This window comes from Branchiostoma lanceolatum, chromosome 2 (assembly GCF_035083965.1).
Source record: "Branchiostoma lanceolatum isolate klBraLanc5 chromosome 2, klBraLanc5.hap2, whole genome shotgun sequence".
Lineage (NCBI taxonomy): Eukaryota > Metazoa > Chordata > Leptocardii > Amphioxiformes > Branchiostomatidae > Branchiostoma > Branchiostoma lanceolatum.
In genome coordinates this window covers 18,920,673-18,945,004 of record NC_089723.1, presented here as the reverse complement: position 1 = coordinate 18,945,004, position 24,332 = coordinate 18,920,673, and the positions used below count along the sequence as shown (strand labels likewise).

The window sequence follows — 24,332 nt, the reverse complement described above, 5'->3', positions numbered from 1 at the left end:
TTGGTCGGTTTGAAACATGTTCAATGCATTAGATTTGGGGATGAAGTCAACCTGAGCGGCCCATAGCAGGGAGCATCCTACACATGGGGAAGTCACTTCAGGTGAAAGATAACCAATAAAAGTCGTAATCTGTCCAACTTTAACCATATCAGCACACTAATAGAAACTGGGCGCCGAGGCAAGTTTTAGGTACAGCATTCTAATGACTGGAAACATACTCTTTCAGGGAGAGAACAATGCCACATATTACCAGTACAGTCAGCACCTCTGTTGGACATTATCCTTAACCTTTAGCACATTGAGGTAGCCCTTTGGCAACCCATTCTTTATTGGCTATAGAGTTAGGTAGCAGGGAGAAGGTTAAAAACATTACTGCAGCCTCAATGCAACAAGTTATCAAAGGCACACTGGTGAGAATGCAAAGGTTAAACTTTTATCTGGCAAAGTCAGCGCTAATGTTTCAATTCCATTTGATTTGATCAAGAACTTTATCGAGATGTCTGTACAAGAAGAACAAAAAGGGACACATATGATACCTCACTAGTACTGTCACTGACACATAGATAAGAGCTACTTTTTTCAAAATCCATATTTGATTTTAAATGATAACAACTTTATGACATAAGGACTTTTCTTCAAATGAGACATACCTGTGAATTTTCATGAAGCCACAGTTCAGGCACCAACAGTTGCAACCAGTCAACATGTCAAGAAGATGGTAATGTCAGCAGATGGGAAGCAGCAATGGGCCACATGTGAAAAGAATGGACAAAATTTAGTGCGAAGAAAATATCCTGTGAAATAAATAATAATGCAATAAAAACTATAAAAAAATCAATATATCATAAGCTGTCATAAAACAACATGTTGTAACTTCAAGGATCAACATCATTAAACATGTTACAACAATTAGATAAAAGTCATTTCTTCAAAATCTAAAACTTGAAGTTGATTTATGATATGAAACATTTTGCAAACTAATTTGCAACAGGGAACTAACACTTGAAATGACAAAAATACAAACTGTTCACCTTAACCTTCTCCCTACTAAGCAAGCCTTTGACGACAATTTGTATTGAATGTACCATTCAGCAACAGGGAGAAGGTTAAAGTCATCATTTGTACAAACAATTTCATCCCACCCTTCTGATCGTTTTGGTTCCATCCCTCAGTACACAAAACATGGGTTCTACTACTGATAAATACTACAACAGCACTTAATAGCTAACCAACTATAACAATTTCTACAGGTTGCATTTTAAATATGAATGGCCTTGTATGCGCTTTATGTATTTTGCATTAGAGCTATTTCTGTCCCAACGTTAATGGCTGGTCCCTTGGCATCCCTTTGTCTGAAGAAGAAAACACAGCCTTCAGGACTTGGTCCCTAGTTTTTGCCAGACATCTATTTGTACAATCTGGTAGCACCCCTCTCAAGTAGGTAAATATTTCTCCTGGCAAAACACCTCCCGCCTTCAGGACCATTTTCCCCTCAATCATCAAACAATCACAACCATGTTTGCCTGGCATTTAGAAGGCTGGAAAACCTCATTGTGCAGTTAGCAGACCTCCTAAACGGGCTCAAAAACATTGCCTTACAAGTTTGTCCCACATACTGTGGCTATTCTTTCCAACTTCTTTTAAGGTAATAAAAAAAATATTACAACTGTTGGTTTCTTGACCGTCAAAACAGATCAGGTGTGTCCTCTCATGAATTTACATATTCTAGGTAGCTTTGGCCTAATTCATCCCTGACAAATCATCACAAAGGAAAAATTGGTGCTTCTTTTAAAAGTGCTTGGTCTCTCTGCTATATTACAATATTTCCAGGAATATCTAACCCTAGAGTTAATTCCACAAACAAAATTTCCTGCAACACAACAGTCCCTTTTTTCCATGTACCTAATATATTTGTAAGCAAAATATTTTTTTTTAAGTGCAGTGGCATCAAATCTACTTCTACCTGTTATATTATAAGAACAGCGTTAGTGCTGTTTCGAGCCCTGCGCAGGGCTGACAATAGCGGCCCAATCTGTCAGACAATCATGCACCGGTTTGCTCAGTCTTTTAACACCAGCAGACTAGAGTCATTATGAGTGACCTCTATTTACTTTTAACATTACACAGCCATTCCGCATGCCCAACTGCCAAAGCAACCACTGTTCCCGCTGTCCCTAATGCTCTAGCCCACCACTCTCATCTTGTGGTCCTACAAAATAACAGAGCTAGCTATATACAAAACTATTTTGCAGTCGTCATAGACTACCCAGTGTCAAAATATCCAACTCAACACACATAATCTTTCTTTATGATAGAATGTAGCAGATGTTAAAACATAAATATCAATATATTCAACAACTGTAATTTTGACTGTAACTGTAATTTCATCTTCTTCTGATAGTTCATGTTCAAATCAGAGAGAACTATAATTATCTCTCTTCACCAGATCAGAATCACTCACTACTACCAATTATATGGTGGCTTTTTGAATAGTCTGAAAAAAACATTGACCAAAGCAAAGCAGGACACCTTTCAGGAACTGTTTTCTCTTGTAGGCAAGTACAGACAGTTGAGATGAACACTGCCCAAACAGAACACAAGGCCACTTGCTAAGACTTAGTGAATACTTCTAGCCAGATTACTCCAGACTTTGATATCAACCGAGGAGAGTTAGTGTTGACTCATGTGGTAGCAGTTCATGATTTTTGATATAAATAACAACCTAAAAACGTCAAGTCACAGGAAGACCTCCCCACCTCTCTACAGTAAAGGCATCAAACAAAGGAAAAACCAACAAACAGGTTTCTGGTCAAGGAAGGCCTTCACTTCTATACTTGGAAAGAAAATAAGTTAAATGAAAGACTGCTGGTAGCTTGCCAGAACAGTAACATTTTCCACAGACTTTCACATTCACTTAAAAAGGTAGTCGATATGTAAAAACAAAATATTTGTTTGTCACTTCTTCATAAAATTAGAATACAGGCATGCTAAAGCATTGGGGAAAAACAAAATTATAGCTCGGAAAACAAAATTATAGCTCAGTATGTCTTGATTCATTTGTTAGTTGGTTGGTGTGTTGGTTAGTTAACTGGTTGGTTGGTTGGTTGGTTGGTTGGTTGGTTGGTTGGTTGGTTGGTTGGTTGACTAATTGGACATGACTTTTTATTTCCAGTGCCTCACTTTATCTGTGGCAATGTCTGAAATGCATCGAATGACACAAACAGTTGCAAACCTCTTTTCAACACCCAGAGACCCCGTTAGCTTCTTTCAAGCAGTATACCATAGCCAAGTAGATACATTAAGTCAAGATATAGCCCCATAAGCCATTAAGGACAGGAAACCACAAACTTTATGACTCCATGGTCCCGAAGGATTTCAAAAAGCGATATTCTCACCTTGTAACAGGACCCATCTCCTCCCACTATGCAAGTCTAACATTACAAGGTCCTGCTTTTCTAGAAACCCTGCCTTGAGTACAAGGGATAATATTCCCCATTTTGCTATATGTCATCCATTATCAGAGGCATATCAGGCTGGGATTTCCACAAAAGTGATATAATGGGGACCCTTGAAACTCAAGAACATTGTGGTTTGATAATTTTTCATGTTTTGATATATAAACTGACAAAGAAACCGTATAGCTTGCCTCTTAAGCTACGGAAAGGTGTTGCTTTCTGTGAAACTTTATCACTACCTTTATGTATGAGAAGCAGTAAGACAGGTGGATAATCGACCGGAAAACACATCACATGTGACACTACACAGTATTACATGAAGGTGCGTCAGCATTGGGTCAATTTGTACGTGTCCATTTCTGTGTGTCACCACCAATAAACCATGGTTCAAGCTGGCGAAATGTCATTTTTCTGAAAATAATTCCTGGGAAAGAAGGGCAGTCATCGGTATGTAACCAAAGTACATCTATCACACAAACTAATGGAATTCTGGTATCTAACCTATAGCTATCAGACATTGCCTAAAGGCAAAAAATATCATATTTATTTACCTCAGGGAAATTGGTCATATTTACAGAGTTCAGATGAGAGATGCTGCAATAAATATTTCCCAACCTAGTAACTGGATCTGAGAAAGTATTCAACTTTTCTTCCTCAAAAAAGACAAATTACTCACACTCACTCACTCACTCACTATCCGGTTTAACGTGTAAACAAATAACTTTTATAGAAGTGCTTGAATTTTAAGATAAGAATGTTTGTTTGCACTCTGAAAAATAAATCAGCTTTTGAAAGACATGCTAATACCAGGAATTACCACTTACGCATTTCTACATCAAATCATTATTAATACTCTCTTTAGATTTTTCAAATATAGCAGATCAACAATAAATCATTCTGATATGACAACTGTATCTTTACAGATTTACTAGTCACTATTAGTATCAAAGAAAACGTTTTTTTTTGGCACTACGAGCGTACAGAATAGTGTTCAGGACTGAAGCTGAAACTTATACTTACAATGGACATAGTTAAGTTAGGTCACCTTGGAAAGTGATTTGATCCACTGTATCATATCTCTATGCATGTTTTCACAACCTTGGTTGCCGCTGACCCATATTCTAAACTGAGCAGAAATTATTATACCCTCCTCTTGAACTGTGATATCAATATTCAAGTCCTCAAAACCATGCCTTATAGAGGAGTAATCAAGTTACTAAGTGTTGACCTAGACCTTGTAAATTATAAGGGACTTTTACTCTCACACTGTCATAAAAATGTCATACCATACTAACTGGAATTTTTATAGAAAACAACTTGATGTGACATTCAAGTTCATTTCATACAATTTCCACCACATTGAACAACATCTAACAGTCATAACAAAATAGAAATTGTTATGAAAGAAAACTTTTTATAAGTATCAGTCACTTCCTTGAAGAGGGCAGAAAAGAAGGGAAGAGAATCTCAAAATTGGTTACAACATTGTCATCCCCATTTCTTACTATTTATGCATTACAATTGACAGTCTACCTCCTCCCAAAATATCTTTTACTTTTTTTTAAAATTCTGATGGGGCAGTTTTAGAAACAAAATACAGCTAATAATGACTTGGCCAGACTAACTATTTTTGAAATTTGTACTACATATATACATGTTAGTTGTTTGCATCGATGTGACAACCAAGCAAAAGGGGAAAAACATCAGACATTGTTACATGCTGAAATGTAGCACCACACCTTTTTTTCAAAATACCAAGAAAAAGTTTTACATACCTGTTACACTTTTTCTCACGGCTATTCTGAAATATCACTGCTCTGTCTTTATGAGTTTTGTGCATCTAGATATCTATGTGTTCAAGACATGTTTGTGATATACAGTAGTAGCTAGCTTCCAACTTGTAGATGTGGTCTGGTATTTGGCCAGGGGCCCAACTGGCCCAGTCTCTACGCAACTTATCATATCTGGTTGCCATTGACAACCGATGACCTTGTGTTTGAAGGATTAGCACAGCCAACCATGTTGAATATTCAAATCTTTTTTTGAATACTTTCCATGCTCGGTAGTATTCATGGGGAACACTTGGCAAACAATTTGTGCAAATTGTCTTCTTTTCTCATTGTATACTTTTTTCTTGTCAGAGTTTCTTGTTCATCTTCTTCTCTATAATTTTGTACGTTTTTCTTCCAACCCCTATGGTCATTCTGGTCTGTCCCTATAGTAGACTTTTCACAGTTGTCATGGGCTGTCTTTATCCCTGGCATACATGTATGTCACATGCGTGTCACTGGACAAATTTACACGCTGAAATATGTTATCTTCTCAATGTTCCTTTACATGGATCAATGGCAGTGATCATTCATTCAATCCTTTGCACATGTAGTTAGTACGTATACTTGGTTGACAGTAAGGACTTCTCGATAGAAAAAGGTTATGATACCAAATAAGATAGCATTCATAAATAGTGCTTATGATTTTCAAAATATCAACAATATAAAATACACATGTTTATGACATGATCTTGTACTCTGACAAGTAACCGTGGTAACTACAAGACATGGAGGAAATCTTGCTTTGGAAAACTTTGTTAGCAATTTGGAAAAGCGACCTCTTTGACAGTAATTTTCTTCCTCCATGCACAATGTATCGACTTTAACATTCACCATTGTCATAAATCTTTGCTTCTTCCGCACCACCCATTGATCTTAATCATTAGGCACAATGTGCCCATATCCAAGGGTCCCGACATGGTCATACCGCAGCCTACTGAAAAATTAGTCCTTTCTGCTCCATGAAAAACTCACAGCCTTGGACTCCCCGCTAAACAAGCTACATTGTAACAAAAGTTGGAGGATTTGACACAAAGTTCCAAAGGTTTACCCTTCCCAACAATGCCTCATCTGTTTCAATTTACTTTCTATTTGCAGCCCTAAATCATGGACTGTCTCCTCTCTGATGACACCATTCATGGGAAGGTGAAACCGCTAACCTGCGATAACCCCCAGTCCTTACTACCAGATTGTACAGGGGTGAAACACTTGGAAACAGCAAGTATGAAGGGTCTCATAGCAGGGCTTATCCAATTGAACGAGTACTTTAACCTTTAATCCTCATATTCATGCGGGGAAACTTTAATCATAGATGATTTATGAATCTGTGGCTGAATTTCATTTCATTTGTGTCAGCTTTTAGTACTGCATATACATGTACCAAAGCAACCAAAACAGTAAGCATAGAAATGATATTCAAAAATTTCAACTGCCAATATATACAATAAGGAAAATATCTTTACGTTACATACATTATATATCTTGAATGAATACATCAGTTGGTAGTTTGGCACATAGTAGAAATCGGCGCTATGCCATGGAATAATTAACAAAGCTCATTCCATGTCTGACAATGTAACATGTTACGAAACTGTGCAGTTAGGTATAATACATTACAAGAACTTCATCAGGTTTTGGTTTGCTTTCATTGAAAATATCAGTTTCCTAACATTTACTTCACATGAACACTTACTGATTGCTTGTGTACTACATTGTCAGGCATTTGACAACACACCGCGCTGTTGTTTATGTACCACTGGCAGCAGTTTTGCCTAACTGATCATACATCCTAAAATTGCAGAAAATATAATCATAACGCAAGTGTTCACCTGTCATATCCTCCTTCTTTCTGGTAACATTATCAACTTTCCTACAACAAAAGGAGTAGAAAAATTGCCAAGTTATGCTCTAACATGTGACATAAGATGTGGGATATGTATTATGTGTAATAACTGTAAGTGTCTTTGCTATATGCCTATTACCACTGTCTTAATGACTGTATAACAGATGTGCCTTCACCACTAGTCAAAATAATGCAAATAATTATACCACCACTCAAAATGACTTACTCCTAATTGTCTTCTGTGGTATATGCTTCTTATTATGCCACTTTTAAGCATTATCCACACATGCGCCAATGTCAGCTCTGTACAATCAGAAGCATTGTTCATACAGTGGCCAGTCGCGTGACAAATTTTGTGCAAGTAGTCAAAATATTGTGATTAACTGAGGAGGTCTGGGTACAAAAATAGATATCTCTCCTCTTCTGGCTGACAAAAATTATGACACTACAGATATACAAATCATCACCGCTCGTTCACTCTAACTAGTTTGTTTTTTTTTCTCCTAAACGTACCTGAAAACTGAGCACACTGTAGTGAGATCCACATAGCATGGAATCATTTTAGAACCAACCAACTTATGTATTCAGTTTCTTATCCATGTGAGTTCTTGTAAGTTGTGTTGTAGGAAGATTCTAGAATTTTTGTTGTCTAAAGAAGAAAACGTTTTCAACTTCCTTAAATTTCCATTGACTTTGTATTCTATGTAATTATTGGAATCATCGCCTGAACTTGAAATTGAGAGCTAATCAAACCTGGAAAGAAAAACAACTCATACTAAAACAGTCAGCAGCAGTATCTTTGAGACACAGATTCCACATATATTTATTGCTTTTCAAAGGCAGTAGACTGCCAAGTGGGACAAAGATGCATTTACCAGTACGTCAACTTCATAACATGGAACTGAAAATTAAATCTTTCCCTTTTAACTGTTAAGATATTTGGTATGGGACATATGACTCAATGCCAGATCCAAAAGACTCTCTGCAAACTTGGACAAGTGCAGTTGTTTTATTAGTTATGGATGATGGGTCCACACATGAGCAGTTGTGGCAGACAGACTGGCAACAGCAGACCTCGTGTCATGCCCGGTACAAAAATAGATCCCTCGCCCTCCCTAAAAATTTACTACAGCCTGGCCTGCTCCCATCATGCTGAATAAATATAGAAAAACACTGGCAAAAACAACAAACAAGTGCTGACGCAGGTCAGCAAGGGCCAACACTGACAACTGTTCGGAGACCTGGAACTGGGCGTTATGGTAATGCTGTGTGGGTGTGGTGCAGGCATGGTAACAAATTCTGCTGTCTTCATAAACAGAAAGTAGTGTAAAGCAGAGAAATACCAGCCTCTTCTTCTGGGCTTTTGTTCATCTATCTGTAAACAAAAAACATGGACTTTCCTTCTACTATGCTTAACAAAAACATGCTCATTTAAGTAGAAATTTTAACATTTTCAGAAACACAGGGTATAATGTACATCATTAGGTATATCATTCAGTGTTTCTGTTTTCAAGACCAGTCAATTGACAAATGCCTACTTGAAACCATAGTAATTGATGAGGAAAATCCATGTAACAAATCCCCAACACATTCCATGACAGAACAATAAGTCATTTTGGGTAACAAAAATATAAGTTGTCAGACATATTAACTGTGTCTCAGGGTCTAACTGAGGGGTGTCTGTAGTAAAATTTCCTTGGGGGCATGTTGGCCCTGAAGCCAAGGAGCTAGCCTGTGCAGACCCTGGAAACAGTCTGGCATGCAGGCTAGTTCCAACACAATTAGCAAGATATACAACTACATTTTCAAGTTACAAGGATGAATGTCGTTGTAAAGAGAAGGACAGAGACTCTCTGATGAAGAAAACCAAAGTTTAAAAACAGCTTTTAGCAGCATTTAGGAAGCTTCCATTCACAGTCTGTGTGTTGTGAAATTAGAGCAGTGTGGAGAAACTTGATCAACTTTCACTTTTGCCTTTAGCTGCTCACCCAAGTAGCCTCTTGAAGGTAAGAAGAGCTTGGAGCTTCCTTAATACTAGATACATGAAGAACTTCCTTGTTTGTAGGACAAGCTTTTATTCTACATAACATGTAGATATACATGTAGATACGGTGTAGATTTACATGCACTATATCACTCTATACTACTGTCCAATAAGTCTGACAATGTTTGACATTACATTTAATTGTTCAGTTTTCAAACAAAGACTTGAGTTACAAAATATCATTAACATATCATTGTAAATATTCTTTTTCTTTTTTTTCTTGCTGGAATATTATTTTCTCAAATTGTCTGGAAGGAAGGGATATTTCAGGAAAAGCAATATGGCCTGGGGTGACAAAGATGAAAAGAGGTATATGAAATAGAAAATACAGTACTAAATTTGCTACTTTATACACCTCTTTTACCTAGACAACTCAGGGAAGCTGATTGTTTTACTTGACATCTAAATAATTTTTCAGAACGGCCATAGGTGGATCTTGACACTTTCACTTCTTTAAAGTAAAAGGTCATTCTCAGCTGCCAGAACACAGACTAGGAAGAAGGGTCTGACCACCCATCTTTTACTTTCACAGTGAGGGTCAGTTTATAATTTGCTGATTTAGTTGAAAAATGTTGGCCACACCTGAGCGCCCTGGGAGGGAGAGTTGTGGGAGGGGAACCTGGGACAGAGTAATTCCCTCATGGGGCTGCAGACAGGCTGGAGAAATCAGGTCCAGATGGGGAGGCAAAGGTACGCTTTGGCTTTTATGCAGACACTAGTGAAACAGTAAGGGCCTCTTTAGACCTACGACATTTTACAGTCGTGCGATCATCGTCTTGGGCGACTTCGCTGGCGACAGTATTTTTTGGCCGTCTTAAGACAATCAAAACAATTGTGCGACGGCAATAAACAGGAAATCCTCGAAATGTCGTGCGACCACGGACCCAGTCTTTTTCTCGTCTAAAGAAGAATCGTCGCCGGCGACGGAAGTGGGTGATATGCTAATAAGCCTACAGCGTGCTGTTTCCTGTCCGGGAAGGAAAGTTTCTATCGTTTTCTTTGTAAATATGCATGCATCCGGACGAACTATGATGATGATGATGCATGCAGTCAGCAATGGAAAACATATTTTTCTCATCCGAAACCGGTTATTCCGGCGCGACGCCCTGCTACCAGTGGCTACTTCTCTAGTATGCCCCTATATCTCGATCCCCGGGACATCCCCGGCGGCGGCCACGAACTCGGGTTAAATCCCGTCCGTCTCTGTACCAGCCTCAATCTCTTTCTTTGTTGAGCACCGTTCTCAACGTCTCATCTACAGGGCAACAGTTGTGGCAAAGTCAGTAAAAGCTTCATCTTTTGCGTGACAAAAACAAGCGGTTCCCCCGCCATTTTGAATTTGAGCGCAACAGGTCACTTTGGGTCACACGTGCACATCAATGGAATTCTGTGCCGCGGGGGTCCCGTGATATTTCCTAACCGTGTGTCTAAAGAAAACTGTCGCCCACGACGATGATTGCACAACTGTATAACATTGTAGGTCTAAAGCGCACCTAAAGAAGTCCAACCTCAGACTGAGTACGAAACATGACACTAGTAGCGCAATTTGGCTTTGCTACTGCTCGTGTTTTAGCCCAAGGAAGTGTGTTGGGTTCTTTTACGTGCAGAGGTTTGACCCTTGAGGCCTGGAGCTCCCTCATACATGGGGCTGACAGCTTTACCTCACCATCCAAAATGACAGATGCAATCCCTTACAGCATATCCGAGCTGGGGTCGACACTAGGATCAAACTCTGGCCCTCTGAAAATGTCTTAGAAATTAACATTTTCACTAACATCCTTGGAAATATTTCTAGGCATAGATAAAAATAAAGAAGATTTTGTATATCTGTTTCTATCAGCACTGGTCACAGCACTATACTATGACTAACATGAACAATATCATTCGCCCATTCATAAAGTCTTTGGGGGGGGGGGAGGCTTTCAGAAACATAAAATCAAAATGGTAGCAGTCTAAGACCTCTTAAACCATTACATGTGGAAATAATTTCTGGCCAAATCATAATTTCACATCTCTAAGACTCTCACAAATTGACTTTGTTGCTAGATGGCAACTTTTTCTAAACTAATCAAGGAGTGCCTGCATGCCCCTTTTACGTAGAGCGTAATCGGCCGTTTTAATTTTACGTAGAGCGTTGCCGACAACTCCATAATTTAATGTAGAGCGTAGGGAGGCTTTTCTGAATTAAGTGTAGAGCGTAAGGAGGCTTTCTGAATTAAGCGTATTACGTAGCCGGCCCTCCGAATTTAGCGTAGAGCGTTGTCGGGATCCCCCCATGCAGGCCCTCATCAAGTATGACATTTCACAGTCCAAAGACCAAATTTTGATGTTACCTATATCACACCAATGGTCTCCTGCACCATGGGACTTGCTGCTTTGTAGTGCATGGTCATTTTGTTTAAAATCTTTGTAAATATTTAACAGAGGTTAAGGGGTTCCAAACTTCAAAAGTTAAGTGTTTCAGTAGCCACATTAATCACCTTCTATAGAGGCAATGCAATAATATCAAACCTAACTGCTAATTTACCTTATCAACTGAGACAATGATGGTTCGATTACATTCCTTTGTGACTCCTTGTGAGTCAAAAGAATCACAGTGTTTCTTTAGAGTAGTAGGAATCACAGAACGAAGAAATCTAGACTAGATGAAAGAAATTTGGCACCCTTTCTCTTTTGATTTTAGGGACTAATTATCATTTCCATAACAACACAAATGAACATGAATAAACAAAATAAGTAGCCAGACATGAACAAAATAAACAAGAACAGCTGGTAATAAACAACTCCACCTCCTGTCAGCCTCCATCCGAGCTAAGGACATCCAAATGTTTCCCTCTGGCGACCTCTGACCCACACCTTTATCAACAACTTCCTATTAGCATGGCTGCTGCGATCTGAGCAGAGATAACACACTCACACTTCTGCACTCTGGGCGATCTACACATGCTGCTGTTAGGGGATTGAAAACTACTAATAGGCATTTTGCGTCTCTTAACATTTGTAAGAACTTGAGGAACAAGTTTGCTACTAGAAATAACAATTCAACACAGATCCTGCATGTGTTTTTGAAAAAAAGTTACAAAGTTTATGGCTCTTTTCTCTATTATGGAAAGTATAGTAAAAACAATCCAGCTCAAATCAACAGTGTGCTGATAATCACAAATAGAGATATCAACAAAAATGCATAGCTAAGCTGTATTCCGGTTTGTCAGTAAAACTTTTTTTTTTCTAAGTTCAGTAATTATGATGTTGGACATTTCACCCCACTTATCCCTGCCTATGACTCCTTGAAAACATTTTCACCTTGGCTGGCAGCATGTTTCCAGTTGGCACGGCAACTATCAGCAGCGTTTTATAATTACCCAGAACACATGTCACAGCGGCAGAAACTAGTAGTCTTTGGTTGGCTGAACAGGACCCCTGTGTTAAGTCTGATCCAACATTACTGTCACTGGTAAGAATGTATTAAGATAATAACAACGGTAACATTACTGATTGTGCTAGTAGAACAACTTATCTTTGATCCAAAACAAGTAGCTATTAATAGTGTTATAACGTTATATAGTCATGCTATATTTCATCATAGGTCCATAACATTTTTGTCCCAAACAATCTTTTGACTTGAATTGAAAAGAAGCTACCTTTGTAAGATAACATTACTAATTGTGCTACAGCATACTGATCAGAAGTTGGTCAAAAAGTTGGTCAGAAAAGTTAGAGGGAACGAACAGCAATGCTATCTTTTGTCATAGGTCCAATACATCTTTGCCGAAGTCAAAAAGGATCACTGTACCTACCTTGGGAAAGCTCAGCGTTCCATAGACTCATGCTAGTTGGGAAACTTCATCTTCCACTGCTGACAGGACCCCCACACACCTGCACCTGTCAACTTTCCTGCTGACTAGGCAACAACATGGAACCCCTCCCGGCAACCAGGCTTTGAACTTGACAGCCTTTGGGCCATAACAGGACATGCAGCAAATCCAGGATTGACTTCAGTCGATCTTTATTATAGACATGATTTAAACCCCAGACCAGCACACTGCTATTGATTGAACCCATATTGTCTTTCAGGATGGTGGCATGTCTCCTGACCTTTGACCTTCTCGGCTTTTTTAATATGCATTTTTGTTACAATCCAGTTGCCCTGGAAGTCATACAAAGTCACAAGACTGGAACTTTGTCTCACATCAGACAAACATATCCATTCATAAATACACTGAATACAGAGTCATCATACTTATCTGGTTAACCATCTACTAGAAATCCATCTCTTTGTTAATATCATATATTCCAGTAGAAATTATTCATAAAACTGTATGTTTGTACTGGTAATTGAACAAATTTTTAGACCATGCCTTTTGTTTTCAAAGATGGTCTTAAAACTACATTTATGAGGATGAGATGCTTGTATTTTGCAATTTACAAGAGGTTGTGATGCTCACATCTTTTCACTAAGTACAAGTCTGTTGTTTTAGACAGAAATGGCTGGTTAACATGTGAGTATGCGGCAGACAGGACATACTTAAGATGTCTGGGAAAATACAGGTGGGTTTTCCCATGTCCACCCACACAAGTAGTTTCAAGATGGGATCCAACCAAAACTAGCTGTGCTCAAAGTCAAACTCATGGGAAAATGTTTCAAGCAATTCACTTCTAAAACAACATCTTCAACAGGCCTTAGGTTGCTTTGTAAGATGGCCTTGAAGTGTTTAAGTATATTTATGATTCATATAGCTTTACTAAATCATAATTCACCTTAGGTGAATGTTATCTTCCATTATTATGACTAAAAGATTCATGTACATGCAAATGTCTTATCTGATTATAGTACACAACCAAAAGATAAAAGGAAAACTGCATACAATAAGTTGCCAGAATTTTACATGTACAAACTTTTTGCTTCAAAGGGAATCAAATACTTCACTTCTCAATGAAGGTCTGGAATGTGACAAGGACTTTAGACAATTGCTGAGTTCTGGTCAGCCTGCAATGTAACAAAATGGCCTGTATGGTGCTGCACATCAATAACCTATGCATTGGCACAAACATGGAATGTGACATCTTAACAAAATCTGCCAACAATGAAACCTGTTTACAGAACAAGTACTGTACGTTTTATATTGGCCTTCCTGTCTGTCAAACTAATTCAATTAAAGCATTTCTATTTATCTCAATTTTACACTATTTGATAGAAGTCTGTGCTATGAGATAAGCATTCCAACTCATATCTAGCAAAACTGAAAACATTTTTGAGTTGTGTTATTGATGTGTTATGGTACTAGCTAATATGTTGCACAGCTATGATCTTTGAATTCACTTCAGCATAAATACATATCTGTTAAAGAACCAAATTTACTGAGTCTTTCAGAGACTCAGCCATTGTGTATCACTTTTGATGGACCCTTACAATAAGTACTAGTTCAATCCTATGATTTCCCTGATTAGGATGACAGTAACTTTTCCCCCTGGTCAGAAAGCAAAGTAGCAAACCTTCTGGAAAGACCACATCAGTTTGACCCCACCATTAGAACCCTTGACCCCACTAGAAGCCTGGGAAGAGTAGGTAGCAATGACAGGACCACCCAGCATAAACAAAAGCTAATGCTTTGGTCAAGTTGCTCTTATTATGATTCTCATTGTTAGTGCTATCATCCCTGATCTATCCCATCTGCCACTACACTCACAAATATGACCTCTGACCTCCAGCTGAGTTGGAAAGAGGCCAAGACACATGATTGAGTTTCTTTGCCTCCTTGGGTTCATTCCAAACAACTTTAAGTTTATTTCTTTTCCATAAGTATCCTTATGGAACCCCATGGTTTCAAGTTCGGTTGGAATAAGAAAAAAAGATTACTTCAGTTGTCTGCATCTTCTATCTATTAGTCAATGATACTTTTAATCATCTGTCGTGGTCAAGAAATACATATGCTTACACCACAGCAAAAAAAGGGGAAACTTGATTTATCTTAGCCAAACTTCCATTCAGAACATTTTCCAGGTAGCCTTAAACAACTTTGATGGTACCTTTTTTTAACAGTAAGACATGAAAATAGACAAATCGCTGAAAAGAATTCCCTGCACAAATCTTACCAACAGCATTTCAAATAGTGTGATCAGAAATATAAATTGAGTTACATGTACATTAACTCAACTATGGTACTAACTAGTAGTTAACCATTGGGGCCATTACAGCATTCAATTTCTGTTTTCTGAAATTTCCGTACAGTACAGTAAGATTATCAATTCAAAGATATCTTGACATCAATATTGAGTTAAGACCCACAAATGGGGTGGTAAAGGTGAAATATTGAAATGCCTATAAAACGAGAGGTCAATGTACTTACAAGTAGTTACTACCTTTGATCCTCGACTGTATCTTACACTTTCTAAAACCAGATATTAGTCAGTTTCAACACAAATAGAGCATTTTCCAATACATACAAGCAAGGATATAAGTCGTAACCATAACTTATGTCTTATGCCCGCTTACAGGGGACTATCATGAGGGAAGTATGGTGGTGTCACGGTCAGCTGCCCCTGAACCAAAATTGGTTCCAGGTTTTGCTTGGGTGCAATCTGGGCATGTGAACTTTTCCCTGGCAATTTTTCAAAGAACAAAGAACCCTCAGTCAGAAGTTCCCAGGGAGGTACCAGACTGGTGATCTCAATTATTTTAAATATTAGTCAAAGGTTTTATTTCATGTTGATGATAGGGGCCTACATATCATATACCCTACGGACATCCAGGATATATGATATCGGCAGAGATATGGAGAAAAATAGTAAAGCTGGCAGCTTTAAAGTTGTCCAATTCTACAGTTTCCTTGATATTGCCTATATCCACCAATATCAGGACGGCTTTACACACACTGCCAGGAAGTACATATTACAGGACACCCCTGGCACTTGGATTGAAGTTGTGGTCATGTCATGACGAATCCCATTTCCAAATATTCACAAAATGTATGTATAGTATACACAAACAAATTTTTACAAATTGAATGAATTTCAAATTCAAATCATTGTGCCAAAACTAAACAAAAGTTCGAAGTATATCATTACACTGAGGCAAACTTGGGTTGCTTACTATATAAATTTTTTTATGAACAGACGGCCTCATAAAATAATATTTGGTTACCCATGAAGGTTGGACAGGAAGGTTGTATTGCAAGAAGTACCACATACAAAGGGAGCACACTTTTAATACACGCAAGAATGGACAAGCCAAGCAACATGTTGTTAGCCATGAACTTTTAATGTTTTCAATTTATGAGCAGCCAACTTGGATAAGGCAAGCTTATCTATAATCCGAGAAGCATGTACAACCATTTTATGGCCATGTGCATCTCGTATGTGCTTTCAAGGTTAATTACTATGTTCTGGAGTTCATAGACTTTTATGGGTCAATATTCATAATTTACAGCAAACCAATAATTGTAGCCATTGGAAGGATTCCTGGTTTCTACCAGCTGCTGCTATAGGAACTTCTAAGTTGTAACAGACCGAAAAGAGCTGAAAAAGACTAACCGTACCCAATAAAAGCATTTAGGGGTATCTACACACTTGACCCAAGTACACTTTTCAATACTGTTCTAGTCTGGAGCAGATAGTAAAAGAAAAAGTACAGCTATCTCCTACTCTTTTGATTTCAGTAATAAGTATATCTATAAATAGATGAATGAATAAAAGATTGGAAACAATAACAACTCACATGTTAAAATCAACTTTTCAGAAGGACAAATAAATTTTGGGAACCAAACCTCCAGCTTAATCTTATTAAAAGAAGCCTTGAATAAAAGTCTACTTCTAGCATGTATCTCAGTTTTCTTGTTTGTCGTCCTTACCGGTCTGTCGTGCAGATCCGAGGTCTGTGGCTCCTCCATCATCATCATCTGTCGGCCAGTCAGATCTCCTGGTTTCTAACGTCCTCCCTCCTTCCCGCGCTCCCGTGCATATGCACCCCTCTCAGCAATCCGCTCCCTCAACCTCCTGTGGATTCAACAGAAAAAAATTTAAAACAAGAGCTTTTAAAAAAAGCTGGCGTTTCGGCTACGTTTATAAGTGTGAATTGTCTTTTCCCTTTACTTGAAGTAAAATCTGCCAGAGGAAGTCACTCAAGGGCTGTTCAGTCTATAAGAAAAATTGTCATTTTGGGAAATGAGTACTGTTTTAATAGAGAAAGGCAGATTGGGGAAAGCAATTTTGAAGTTACGTCACTTAACTTAAGTGCTTTTGAAAAAGCTGGTCTTGGCCTACAACTTGTGCTTATTTGTAAAATGTATAATAGGCTCATTATAAAAGCTATCAATGTAATTATGTACATGGCACGCAATAAAACATAAAATTTGAAAAAGCACCATTGAATCATCAGCACTATGGTAATTAAGTGAAATAGAAGTTCATAACAGCTAAGGTTCTATCTAAAATGACTACCAAATGTCAAACAAATCAACAGCTACCGTATTTCTTCTAATAAAGGACGCACCCCAAATAAAGTGCGCACCCCCGATTTGGGCTTCACCGCAACCCCAATCACGCCAGCTGAGATACTTCACAGAAAAACCTTAATAAAGTGCGCACCCCCCATCTGCCGCTGTCGCTCGGCGCGTCTCCAAGATGTGACCACGCCCCGGTATTCGGCACGCTATGAAGTCCTGGTGTCTTTCTTAATCGTTCCATTTTCAAGGAATTTTCGGGAAAACATTACCATTATTTGGGGTCAACACTTAACCCTCTACTCCGCTCAAATTTTGAGTAAAACGTTTTGAAGTTTAAACGTCACGCTGCTGAGAACCTCGCGCCAGGATATCTGACAAACTCCCTTGATATTGAAGGACCAGACGACGATCCGCTTGATTTCTACCGGGCTAGTCAAAGACAAACGTGTAAAACGCATTTTGAGATAAAAATAAAAGTTCGTCTCTCGGCATTTATGCCGCAAAATACAGCGTCGCATTGACGAAATCATTTCATTTTCGATCACCCGCCGCCATATTGTTCAAATCCTGCTGCCCCAAGATGCATTTCGCGTGTTACGTAATCATCATCACATGATCGCATTACGCGTCTCTGATTGGTTATTGCTGCAGCTGAAGGCGGGAATATTGCAGACGAAGTGCATCATGGGGCAGCAGAATCGCGGTCTAAGTTTTTTCTTTGTCTGAAATGTTACACATGAAAACGCAATAAAAACGCGGTTTTATCGACTACATAGCAACATTATGGTGAAGAAAATGTAAAACCAAAAGATGTTTTCGGGAAAGCATACATTTATTTGCCGATTGATGGTGGCTTTTGCGTAATTTTAGCGATCAATGAACCCGGAAGTGTGCCGAAAGCGGCGTGGGTTTTCGCGTTTTATCCGTCAAAACAAAAACAAAACTCCCGCTGAAGCGAACTCCCATATGAAAATTCCCATAGTTTTGTGCCGAGGGGCGCCACTTTCCACGTCCGTGTTGTCTGAATGAAGTCGATACTGAACAATGGAGCATTTGCTACTGTAACAAAGAATCGCTGTTTTGCAAACAACATCAAGAGCCTCTGTTTACATCGGGGATAGAAGTTTAGTGGCGAGTGTTTTGCAAGAATCATCTTACCGCGCATAGGAGCCGCTGCACGGTATTTTCCATTACAATGAACAGAAAAATTCGAATGCCGGGTTTGGAATCTATGAAGTCCTGTTCATAAGACAAAGGCCTTGTATATATTAAATGAATATTTAAAAATAACAAATATAAAATATTTCTTTATTTATTAATGAAAAAAATGATATTCATAAATATGATATTGATAGATTAATATAATATCAATATATATTTTTGATATTCAATATCTAAAAAGAAAAAAAAAATCCATGCACGGAGACGAACCCGGATCTTCTGGGTCCGAAGTGCTTGGCGTTGCCAGATCGGCCAAGCTGCGGTACATAACTATTTACTCTGGACGTAATGCTATAACCTCACTATATGGTATCATTTATGCCGATTTTTGCTCGTTTTCTTGACGAAATCATTTTTTTTCTTCTGCAATCTTGTGGAATAGATGTAATATGGTCATTTTTCAGGATATTAAAGTCCGAAACCACAATGCAATGATATTTCCGAACAGTTGTAGCATTTACATGCGGTCGCCGTCCTGTGTCACATGCAAATCTGGCGTGCCTGCCTTTTCCTGCTCTCTTGCCATATAAGGCAACGGCTATACAAGGATTTGAGAACGTATTGCCATATAAGGTCTTATTGTGTGCGACACAGTGTTGAACCAAGCATGCATGCTTGAAGGTAAAAGCCAGGACATTGCGTTTCGGTGCGAAAGCACCGAAACGCAAAAATAAAAAAATATTTCAGTCAGAGGCAAAAGAAATATGATACTGATAAAAAATACTATAATATTCACCATCCTGCAAACAGCATACCGAAAAGACTTTTAAGACAAGTTTTGGTAGATACGGAACAACTCAAGATGTTACATATGTTAACGCCATAGTCTCTGTAATTTTTCTTCTAACCACATTTACCTGTAATTTAGACCACACAATCAAGTTTATGATGTGGCAAGAGGATTTTTCAATTACGATATCAAGTATGGTCAGTTTCTACTATCAGATTCAAACTATTGCAGCATTGCATCAACTCCACCGCACTGCCTAGTACAGAGATTTACCCCCCTGTAAGTTTGAAGAGTGCATCCCCTCAAATACATCCACCATGAAAAGGTGTTACTACATGCTGCATGCTGGGTGTATTTGTGAGAACTACAAATGAAGTGCAAGCAGTTTTGTGGAGAAGCACAATGATAGAGAAAGGAAGAAAATAGGCATGACAGCTTGCTTGAGTGATCATTGTACTTGCTGGAGAAGAGTAACTTTTCAGATTAGAAGTAAAGCTCTTCTTTGTTGGTAGGTAACAAACTTTGCCATTATGACAGAAAATGATTCAACGTTTGAAAAGTATTTAGATCTTCTCTCACTGGGCCATGGTAGACCCATATTGGTATCAGGTCTTTCTAGGGCAAGCTCACACACAGTCCAATGTTTAGAGTAAACAGTTACACTCTAGTTTTCACAAATAAGTGTGTAGGTAGAGAGTCTGACATTGGCTGACACTAGCAAATACTGGGCAAAACTGACACTGTCATACAAAAGCAAAAGTTTGAATAGAGGTCTCTTTGAATGACTTGAAAAATGCAACATCTTTAAACAAAGAGAAGTATCAAAAGCCAAATGAAAAGCTGTGTTATCTGTTAAGAACTAGAAATACGTGTATGTATGAGTTCCACCACAAATGATGAGTATGATTGTATACATAGGAATTTTTTTCTAGATCTAACCTATGCATGTCGACAACTGTAGTTGTACATGTGCTAAGACGTAATAAAAGTAGCTTCCAAATGTTCACAAGAGTGCACAAAAAATAGAATTCCTCAGGGTTTTGCAAACAACTTAAAATCCTGTCCATGTTGGTAGCCAAGCTCTAAGCATGCATGAATTGAGGGTACCCTTCTTTGTTTGGCTTTCTTCTCACTGTTTGCTTATAAAACTGTAAGCCACAAACCGACAGGTCACATTTTTGTCATACTTCAAACTATCTTCAAAATACGGTCTCTGACAGGTACCAAGACAGCAAAGTGTACCTGGACAAAACAAACAACATCTATCTTCTAACTGAAAAAAAATGCCATGTCCTGTGTTTTAACACTACCCATGTCAAAACAGCCAAGTGCATATTATATATATCTCATTGGTAACTCAATTCTCATTCATTCAGCATAAAATTATGCAAGTTTGAATCAATTAGTTTCCCCATGCGATTTTGCATAATCGCCCCGTGGTAAACCTCACTCTGCTTTCCGGGCACAGACTTTTGTTTATACTCCAGCTACGTGTAAACCTACATCGCACGTAGACTCCATTTTTGGGACCCCTTGGTCGGCCTAATTATAACTCAAGTCACCTCCCATTTGGACATGTCTGTAGCCAGAGTACAGAGCAGCTGCACCAGAGATGATCCTTGGCCTGGCTCAGATTCAGCAAATTGCAGTTCAAGTCTACTCTAACTTCATATAAGAGCAAAAAATGTTGGTTCACAAGTACACTGGGAATTTTTCAACGTAGCTATGATCTTAATTCTTCACATCATTAATCATTAATTCTTTTTCAATTTCACTTTCTACTATAGACTGTATTTCATCGAAATGTGTTTCAGATGCTCAAACAGCAAATGCCTTGAATACATATTTACTGTATCGTCATTTTGGATATTATTCCAATGCACTGTAGTATACAACTATGGTAAACTGAAGCCAAACCTGTACACCATTATATCCAAGGCATTTTGTATGTGCTGTCATGCCTCCTTTCCCGCCAGATTTCTGGGGGAAGCCCATTGAAATCAGAGCCTGGCTGACCACTGTAAACACAGATACCCTACCCCAGCCCAGCTCCCCTATCCGCCTCTCTGTCTTGCTCCACAAAATACCACCTTCCAAATAAACAGCCTAGCCTTGCGATAAGTCTACAAATATAGTAGCGGGGCTGTCAGAGCCAAGGATTGACAGCCAGCGAAGGGCCGAAAAGTAGTGGCAAAGACCAGGGGATACTGCCCCGCTGACATGCAAACAAAATTACCTGAGCAAAAGAGACTTTCTCCTGTGTATTTGACACCTAGACATGACATGGTGCATTGCTTTCCCTCTTTCTTCCTATAATCTTCTTACAAAGTTCAGTTCATATTGCAACACACCAGCGTCTACTCGCTAAGTTCTTGTGATCTGGGTCCTAACTTCCTGCTGAAACAGCAAACAAGCCAACTGTTGCTGAAACTACAAATAAGATTTAAGCTAAGAACAGGAGAGAACAGAAGGTAATGAGTGGTCACGGAAAATCCAGGGGTTGTGCCTTGACTGGCTTGAGAGCTACACTTGATCAGCAGACGTGACACGCTATGTTGGGTCTAAAGAAAATCAGCTCACCAGGAAAGTCCACCTTGCCTACAAACAATGGCCTGAACTCTTGAGAAATAAATGCCGTACATAACGTGGTGACTTTTATGTGAAAAAATTAGGCAGTGGAAGTAAATATTGACACATCCAGAAGGAAAAGGAAGACAACAATTTGTCCAACAGGTTACGTGTATATACAACCCAGCATACGTGTAGATAGTGAGACCATGATGTCCAGATATCACTTGCGTACAAGATAGACTTGAGAGTACAGATGCCGCCATTAACACTGAAAAGAGTCTTGCAAATAAATACTGTATTCTCAAAATAATTCTACTCCATTCCATGGCTGATAATTCCTGAGCTGAGACTAAAATGTCTCCATCAAAAATCCTGCATGACAAAAAACTAACAAACATAGTCATGTAAAATACTGTCACAGTTATATGCCAGTGATGCCAACAGGCTTTGTTGGTTTCTGTTTTTGTTGTGAAATTGGAGCATGCCCAGCTTTTACTGGTAAATACTACCTGTGTCTGGGCAAGGGTTTCTCTATACCACAACCTCCTTTGTTATATGAAATCCCTGACAATTACAACATTTATCCAGACTATACAAATAGGCAGAACTTTGACGTCTATTACACTGCATGGTAATATAGCAGGACCTACACATGAAGGATACAAGAGTAAAACTGATCTGCAAGATAGAAATTAAGCCCCTTGAGACTTGGAAGGGGGGTTTCCTGAAAATATGACACCCAGACATGTTCCAGGGGTGTGAACAGTATGAATAGATAAGGCCATGCAGTCATTTACATAATAGTTCCCAACACCAAGGAAACCTTTGATAGAGCTAGGGATAAGGGCAAACAAGTATGGCAGAAAATGCATATTCAACTCATTACAGCTAAATTGGAAGTGTGCAGTTCAAAATGTCAACCTTCCTGACAACACACTATTAGAATTTTGGAAAACTACACTCAGAATTTGGAGCTATCTTCATGATTTTATCACCAAATTGACCAATCAAAAATGATAAGACCATACAGCAGCCATTATATTTTATCAAACAAAATCATATCCATAATCTAGCAAGCCTTTTGCTTCTATTCAAACTTTCTATAGAAATAAATCTTGTTTTGTTACCAGTTAGTGTATTTGTGAGTTGTGAGTGTGGCATTAGGATAGCATCTAGTTAGACAGTTCAGAAACTGGCACACAGCTGTTGCAATAAAGAGAGAAACAACGGCACAAATACAGAGAACAAGTTACGCTAGGAAAAGCTATCACTACTGGTACTAGTAGCACGGCCTTGTGGGCTGATGGAAATAATCCTTAGGGCTCTAATGTTTCCCCTGTGGAAATCCGAGCATCCTTACTATTGTTGTGATACAAGGTAGGGAAGAAGAGATATATCGGAGAACAAGAGCCTGGATTTCTGACTTCAACCTGTCTTACAGAGTCTTTGCATGGTTCATAGCAACAACGGATACATAATCTGACCTCTATGAAAGACGGGACACTAAGCTGAAGATTTTAGGTAAACCATTTGGGATATACGAAGATCTTCCTAAATTTTGGAACATATACCTTTTGTGTACAATACGAAATCCCATGTTGGTCCTCAATAAAAGTAGAATTATTCAGTTGCTGATAAAACACAGTTAACTATTGATTCTTGATATATTTTCATGAGTTTGAATGAATCCTCCTTGAAAGAGGTTCAGCTAGCAGGCAAACACAGCGACACAAACAGATACAAATAATACTGATAGCTCAAAACAGAGACCTACAAAACAGAAAATATTAATTTCGAATTGACTGCATTAATCAAGAGGATGTGATGATGTGCCAAACAATACTCAAGGATTATCACAACACTGTTCCGTGTAGATTAATCATTTTCACATCCTATAATCACACAGATACACACTATTTTCACACCATGGCTAGAACTACAGTTGGATCTAATGAGACTTTAATCAGGAAACCAATTTGTTTCCTGTGAAAAGAGTAATTTCCTGTAACACATGTGATAGACTTTCAATTGACCACCTAATACACTGTATTACCAACGACCGCCTTGGTATTACAACATGGCATGTAGAGAGGATTTTCTTTGTTAGTGGCAACAGACAGTGTATTTCCCACAGAGTACTGCAACACAGCACACGCGATGCAAAAGTCTGTATTTGCAACACACACACAAAGTTATTA

The 24,332-nt window shown here is 38.6% G+C and overlaps 1 protein-coding gene across 16 annotated transcripts in view; it reads right to left on the bottom strand.

Annotated features, from left to right (window-relative positions):
* The window catches only part of LOC136427741 (eyes absent homolog 1-like), a 109,904-nt gene that overhangs the window by 75,061 nt on the left and 10,511 nt on the right, over nt 1–24,332 (bottom strand). For all 16 annotated transcript variants that reach the window (XM_066416860.1, XM_066416861.1, XM_066416862.1 and 13 more), the window contains one exon: nt 17,019–17,163. In XM_066416860.1, coding sequence (XP_066272957.1) covers nt 17,019–17,066 — 48 coding nt within the window. In that variant the 5' untranslated portion in view covers nt 17,067–17,163. The remainder of the gene's footprint in view (nt 1–17,018; nt 17,164–24,332) is intronic.